At 37.5% G+C, this 7,500-nt stretch overlaps 2 protein-coding genes across 7 annotated transcripts in view; one reads left to right on the forward strand and one right to left on the reverse strand.

Annotated features, from left to right (window-relative positions):
* The window catches only part of LOC124948142 (26S proteasome non-ATPase regulatory subunit 1), a 63,360-nt gene that overhangs the window by 41,938 nt on the left and 13,922 nt on the right, over positions 1-7,500 (forward strand). The gene's annotated exons all lie outside the window — the stretch shown is intronic.
* Positions 1-7,500, reverse strand: part of LOC124948143 (dopamine receptor 2) — a 70,910-nt gene that overhangs the window by 1,775 nt on the left and 61,635 nt on the right. For 4 of the 5 annotated variants that reach the window (XM_047491343.1, XM_047491342.1, XM_047491346.1 and 1 more), the window contains one exon: positions 1-431. This exon is cut by the window's left edge and continues 102 nt beyond it. In XM_047491343.1, the coding sequence (XP_047347299.1) occupies positions 1-431 (431 nt within the window). The remainder of the gene's footprint in view (positions 432-7,500) is intronic. The other variant, XM_047491344.1, reaches the window with a different exon arrangement.

Raw genomic sequence — 7,500 nt, forward strand, 5'->3', positions numbered from 1 at the left:
CAAGTGTTCTCTCAGTAATAGGCTTCATAGTTTCACTCGAAACAATGACGATCTCGCTAGGTTGCTGGGGTATTTGTTTCTTTGAGGATTCACCGAAATACGGACAGGTGCAGGGAGGTGGCAATGTTATCATCGTCGTGCTTTCATTATCAGATTTTTCTGAGGATTTTCTTGATTTTGCGTTATCCTCGATATTGGCCGAACTCTTTCTCGAGGAAGAGGATCGCCTGAATGCCATTTGTTCGTGAAAACTGAATGATCTCTTACGGGACATCTTCGGTGTTATAGAATCTGCTCTTTCGAGATGTCTCTCGTTGTACGTCGATGCTCTACGTCGTTGTTTCGGAGCTATCGGTGAACTCATATCGTCCTGACCAATCGACAGACTCGTCCTTGAACCCGACGCACTGCTTCCTCCGCTGTCGCCGCTGCTGTTAATAAAAAAAACAAAATAATAGTAATAATAAGAGTAATATAAAGATATACATTCTGTTCGTTAGTCCGAGCAAATAGATATACAGAAAAAAAGAGAGAGAAGGAATTGTAGGAAAATTGGATGGGCTTATTGTTTTTTCTTTTTTTTTTTTTTTTTTTTCTTCCTCCTCCTCCTCCCCCATCTATAACATGCAACATCGAGCTATAAATTAAATATAAATTAAATTTCATCCTATTCTCTTTTCTATCTCAAACGTTAACGTTTTTCGATAATAACAGTCGTCCGAAGATTTTCCAAACGATATTTGTTTTTTTGATAGGGCATTCTTTAAAATAAAGAGAAAGAGAGGTGGGGCTGAGTGTGTGGGGGAGGGGGAGAGAGAGAGAGAGAGAGAGAGAGAGGACGCGTTAAAAAGCCAGCTGCATCGGGCGTTCTTGACATATATCCATCGTTGGACGTTCGCTATCGATTTCACGAGGAGACTCGTCGATGATGCATTTTTACGATAAGCGAAAGCAACGGGTGGTGAACTTCTCATAAAATTTCATTTTAATGTCGTCTAGAATTGGGAAAACATTCGATCAATCGATCGATCGATCGATCGATCAATCGATAGATTGTTTTGTAATTGACAATTTTTATCTCCTTATCGTCCCTTCAATCCTACCTTTGCATTACGTTCATAATACGCGAGAGTGATAGCGGTTTGTAACTTTTACGAGTTATTGCGTTGGCAAGCGACGCAATCCAAATAGGATTTGGGTTGCGATATTTTATTACGATATAACACTTTTAATCCTATCTTTTTTTAAAGAAAGAATAGAAAGAAAAAGAAAGAGAAAATAAAATTTATTTATTCACTCTATCTAACTGTCTATTTATTTGTTTGTTTTTTTTTTAAGAATTGTTTGCGAAACAGATTCGTTTCAATTCGTAAAGGAAGGATATTACAATTAGTTTAGACTTTGATACGATATCCGGAAAAATGGTTACCTTTGTAAATCGAAAGTAATTATCCGAGAGAGAGAGAGAGAGAGAGAGAGAGAGAGAGAGAGAGTAAAATAAAAATTGTGATGATTAAAAATTTGTTCGGACTATCATCGACCATTCGCAATATTTATCCATTGAAATATTTTTATCCAAATTTTTTATCTCTGAAATACTTTTAGAAAAGAAAGATAACTTTCTTGTCTCGAGTTAAAGCATCTTGTACACTTTACATGTACAGATAGATAGACATTTTACACATGTATGCATCCATATATATATACATATTTCTGTGTGTATGTAATCACCCTCAGGCTTTTTAGTAGAATTCTCGCGAAAAGTGTGAAAATGTTGGATGATAGTGGGAAGCCAGGATACCGTTATATATGTTGCGGTGACGCGGTCTCAAAGTGGATTGCACTTAGCTACCGGCATTCAAAGTGCAAAACGGACTCCAGGGAAGAGAGAGGAGTCTCGTTCACCTCGTGGTCGCACCTAAGTAAACTTCTCTCTATCTATCTCTCTTTCTCTCTCTCTCTCTCTCTCTATATATATATATATATATATATATATATATATATATATGTGTGGGTGTGGGTGTATGTGTGGGGGGTGGTGAAACTCTGTAATAAAGGAATGCACTTAGGTCCTGTCTCTAAACGCATTTCCACCTCGATCGAGTCTCACCTTTGCTAAAGCCTAATAATACCATTTTCCATCTCGTTTTCACAACTTACTCTTACCCTTTTCGTTTTCTCTTTTCTTTTCTTTTCTTTTCTTTGTTTTTTCTTTTTTTTTTCTTTTTCTTTTTTCTCATTTCCTTCCTTTTCTTTTATTTCTCTATCTCCCTATGTCTCCTACTCTATTTCTCGTTTCTAAACGAAATTTAAATCGTACCGAACGAGAGGCACTTAAGCGAGTTTACAAGGGGATAAAATAAAGCTCTACTAACTTACGGTTTTCGTGTTCTGGCATCGTTAAAAGGCAGGAAGGTGTCTTTTCACGATTAAGTACTGACTCCTCCTTCCTCCTCTTTCTCTTTCTCTTCGTCTAATCGTCGAGGAGGGAAATAGAGAATGGTAGAATGAAAATGAAGAAATAAAAGGAAAGAGAGGAAAGAAGAATTTCAGGAGAGTCCAGACGTGACAAGTAAAGATGGAGGTTGGCCGGCCAATTTTTCCAGGACGAAAGCGAGAACACGTCCAGTAGTTCGATAAATCGTTCCTTGCGCCGGTTTAAGTGGATCTCTCTGGTGGATTCGTTATGGGAAAGAGAGATTACCTACCTACAAACCTGCTCTCTCTCTCTCTCTCTCTCTCTCTCTCTCTCTCTCTCTCTCTCTCTCTCTCTCTCTCTCTTAGTTTCTTGAATTATAGCCCCGGTAACTCATACAAATCTACAACATTCGATAATACCTTACCATTGGTCGGTCTCTCTCTCTCTCTCTCTCTCTCTCTCTCTCTCTCTTTTTCTCTCTATCACTATCTCTATCTCTCTCTTTCACACTAGTTTCGGTTAATTGTATCTTTAAACGGTAAGATAGACGAAGGAACCGGAGAATCGAGACCGAGGGTTAGAAGAGTAATAGACATGAATCACGTGCTATAACCAACACACTTAAAAATATTAAATGATTTCTTATAAAATTGCATTTGACTTGCATACGACAAATTGTCGATTATAATTTATTTTATATTCGAAGGTTAACGTTGAAATGACGACTCAACTGAGATCGAAGATTTCGAAGACGTTTATAAAAGTTAAAACGTAACGACTTACAAAACGATCTTTTATAATTTTATATATCAATGAAAGGGTTAATCGAATAAGTTGTAAGATTTATCGTAAAAAAAAAAAAAAAAAGAAAAAAGAAAAAAAAGAAAACAAAATTTTTTATCCATTATGTATTTTCGTATTTTTCATATTACCATTTTCAAGATCTCTTGTAATATCTCTTTTGTACGCGCTTATGTGAGAGATAGAGAAAGAGAGAGAGCGAGAGAGAGAGAGAGAGAGAGAGAGAGAGAAAGAGATATTCAAAGTGTATTGAAAATTGCAAAGCTCGGCTTTGCACTCACGCCGTTCGAAAGATTTAATACGACAGATGTATGCAATGGTACTTAGTTTCACAATGGGAACTTGTCTCCTTTCATTGGGATCGATACGAAATTCTCTGCAAAGAGAAACGCGCGTCTCTATCTATCTATCTATCTATCTATCTATCTTTTTTCGTTCTCTTTCTTTCTCTCTCTCTTTTTCTCTCTCTCTCTCTCTCTCTCTCTCCCTCTCTATCTATCTATCTCCATCTCTATCTCTCTTTCTCTTTTTCTTTCTCCATCTTTTTCTACTCAAGACGAATCTATAACGCCTTCTCAGTATTATTCCGCAGGTTTCTTAATGTACAATTCGATTCCATCTTCCCCTACCCCTTCCCCTTCTCCCCCCCCCCCCCCCACCCTTCACCATCTCCCCATTTTCCCCGACCCCTTTCGCGTTAAATATATAATTCAAAAAGCGTTCTTTGAGACGCTCCTTGCAAAAGTGAACGGAAAGAAAAACACGACCGAGATATTTTTCTCTTTTGATTAAACGAGAATATGATAAATAGATGAGGTATTTTTTTTGGGGGGGGGGGGTTTCTTTTTTTTTTTTTGTATTCTTTTCTTTTCTTTTCTCTCTTTTTTTTTTTTTCTTCCTTTCTTTCTTTTCAATCGTATAAGATAGAGTAAGAAGCGCTACTCGAGCGTTAGATATATATATAACGATTATTATGTATTATTATGAAAAGGTTTTTCTCGCTATTCTCGAATACTTTCGCGAAATTGGCGGTATGATAGGGGAAAAAAAAAGGAAAAGAAAAAAAGAAGAACAAAATTTAGTGGAAAGTTGTTTTTTTGTCCTTTTTTTTTTTTTTTTTTTTTTTTTTTTTTTTTTTTTTTTCTTTTCTTTTTTTACGGGGTAGGAAGAAAAATTCCTTCAAGGGTTAAGCGTTACCATCCAACCTTTTCGAGTTTAACGAGCCACTGGCCTTTGGTAACGTCGAAAGAATCTTCTACGATCGATTACCCTTTCATTCAAGAGGATGATCTTTCCTCTCGAACGATCGAAATTTGACGATAGATCTTCGAATGGCTTTGCGCGAACGCAATGAAACCTTTTTTCTCTCTCTCTCTCTCTCTCTCTCTCTCTCTCTCTCTTTTTCTCGTTCTTTTCTTTTCTTTATCATGTGAGAAAACTTTCCTTTCTTACGACATACCGCTTCCGTTTCACCGGAAAATATATTCCTTACGTGATATCAACGAGGATTAGGATCAACTTTCATGGATTAGGTCAGGACTTTAGGATGGCGGAGAGAAGAGGGGATAGATAGGAGTGTAGGGGAGGTGACAAGGGAAGGAGAATTGGAGAATCAACTGAAATTGAGTTGATTCGTTCAAAACTTTTTGGCGATACCTTTTTTAACGTCATCTTATCCTTCCAATCAAAAAAGTAAGAAAGATAGAGAGAGAGAGAGAGAGAGAGAGAGAGAGAGAGAGAGAGAGAGAGAGAGAGAGAGAGAGTCAGATAGACAGAAAACTAAAATTCAAGAAGTAACCATTCTCGTTAAGTGAAGGCTGCAGATTGGTATTTCTCTTTCTCTCTCTCTCTCTCTCTCTCTCTCTTTCTCTCTTTTGTTCGAATCGACAAATTTTCTGAAGGAGCTTTTCCACTTTCGTAAAAAGACAAGAGAAAGAGAGACAAATACAAGACTCGACTGATGAATTCAATGAAATTTTAATCATCGAGAATACTGAAACAATCCGTGCTAATGAAGTATTCGCTTTCTATCTATCTAGGTTGTGTTAGGAGTTGTGACTTTGCATTTAGAAACTGAAATTTCGACGGATTATCTAAGTACATACAAATACATGTATATATCGTTTCAAACGTAGAACTCGATCGTTGGCGATTAGATCTTCGCGAGTTTCTGCGTTAAAGAGACAGTAGGATAGGGCGGGATAGGAGAAGAGAGAGAGAGAGAGAATTTTTAAGAGTTGGTACTAATGACTTCGCGATTACGTTTAATGATCCCAACACTCCCCTTGAAGGCTCTTAACGTCTCCGCGAACGTTTGCAGGATAACTTATGCTCTTTCGTAAAGTGCGATTACTCCTCGCTATCTCTCTGCTCGCATATACACAATAAAATGGAAGAAAAAAGAATTAGCCCCATGAGTGCAATTACTTGGCCTCTATTTTTCTTTCCTCTCTCTTTTTCTCTCTCTCTCTCTCTCTCTCTCTCTCTCTCTCTCTCTCAAGAAAAGATGATTATACCGCGGAAACCTCATTAAAAAAGAAAAAAGGAAAAAAAGAAAATGAGAGAAAAAAGATTTCGAATTTTTCCATTTTATTCTAATCGTTAATATCAAATTCTTTTTTCTTTTTTTATCTTCGTCGACTTGGTTAGATTTAAGGGTTAAAAAAAAAAAAGAGAAAAGAAAGAGAGAGAAAGAGAGAGAGAGAGTGAGAGGATTAAATTTAATTACTTTTCTTTTCTTTTTCTTTCATTCTTTCTTTCTTCTCTTTTTTTTTCTTTTTTTTTTTTTTCTTTTTTTTTTACATCGTATGTAGTATGTCCCCATCGAGTTAGATGAATCTACGAACGATAACAAATAGCCAATCTCGAGTATTGTTCGATCTCTTTCTATCCTTTTTTCTTTACTTTTTCTCTCTCTTTCTCTCTCTCTCTCTCTCTCTCTCTCTCTTTCGTGGAGCAAACTACTCGCAAGCTACCAGAGTGGATCACGAAGGGAGCGTGGACTGGAATATCAAACCGTTGTTTCCTTCGTGCACGCTAGATCCAACGAAAAATAACATAAATCGTTTGATAGAAAGAAAAAGATACTCAACGTAAAAGGATGTGTCATATCTTACAAAAGACAGAATACTTCGTGATCGTTCGGATATTTATATAAATAAATAAATAAATAAATGACAAAAAAAAAAAAACAAACAAACAACAAAAAACAAAACAAGAGAGAAAGAAAAAAAGGAAAAGAGAGAAAGAAGAAGAAATAGAAGAATAAGAAGAAGAAGAAGGATATTATTTTGTATGGATATATAAGTTTATACGAGACTTTTGAAAGTATTCGGATGTTGCCTCGTTTCTCTTTAGAATGGATGTCATTTTCAAGGGTCTAGACACGTACGACATTAAATTCGTTTGTAACAAAGCGAATAATAACTCGAGTTGACGTACGTTAACCGCAACGGCGGAGCAGTCAACGGCGTCGGTGCATTTACGAACTGACGCAAATTCAACGTGCATATACTATTTGACTCCTTGTGTCAACCGATAAACTTTCGCGCACGAATCGAGAAAGTTCGGGTATATAACTCGTGCGGCAACAATTTTTCTCATGTCATGTATTCTCTTCTCTGCCGTTGCTACCGTCCATGGTCCACGGTTAGAATAAAACGTCTACAAGCAGAAAACTTACTCTCTCTCTCTCTCTCTCTCTCTCTCTCTCTCTCTCTCTCTGTCTCTATATATCTATATACCTCTACAGCTATTTCTACATTACGTATTTTCAACGTTTCACACGCCTCCTCCTTGTCCTCCTCCTCCTCCTCCTCCTCCTCCTCCTCCTCCCTTGTCCCCACCACTTGAATATCTCGTAGAAAATGGTCGAGAAAATAAACTAGAAAAATAGACTTACGTTTTATTCCGCCAGGATCGAATCGATCGACGGAATCCGAGCGAAAAATACCTTCTTCTTATTCCCGAGTTCAGAGTTATACAAACTCAATCTACGGATTTACTTTTATATAATATAAACCTCTCCGTCCCCACCCTCCCCCCACCCCATTCCTCCCAATCCCCCACCCCATCTCTCATCCCTCTCGATAGGTCGATAGATACTGTTAAAACGTGATCGCAAATATTTGCTCGTAAACGCGTCTCTCGAGTTTTTCTTTTCCTTTCTCGCTACTTTCTCCTCCCCTTCCTCTCCCCTCCCCTCACCCTCCACACACACACACGCACGCACACATACATACACCTTTCCTATCCTCTCATGCTATACCACTCGCAAGTCT

This window comes from Vespa velutina, chromosome 3 (assembly GCF_912470025.1).
Source record: "Vespa velutina chromosome 3, iVesVel2.1, whole genome shotgun sequence".
NCBI lineage: Eukaryota > Metazoa > Arthropoda > Insecta > Hymenoptera > Vespidae > Vespa > Vespa velutina.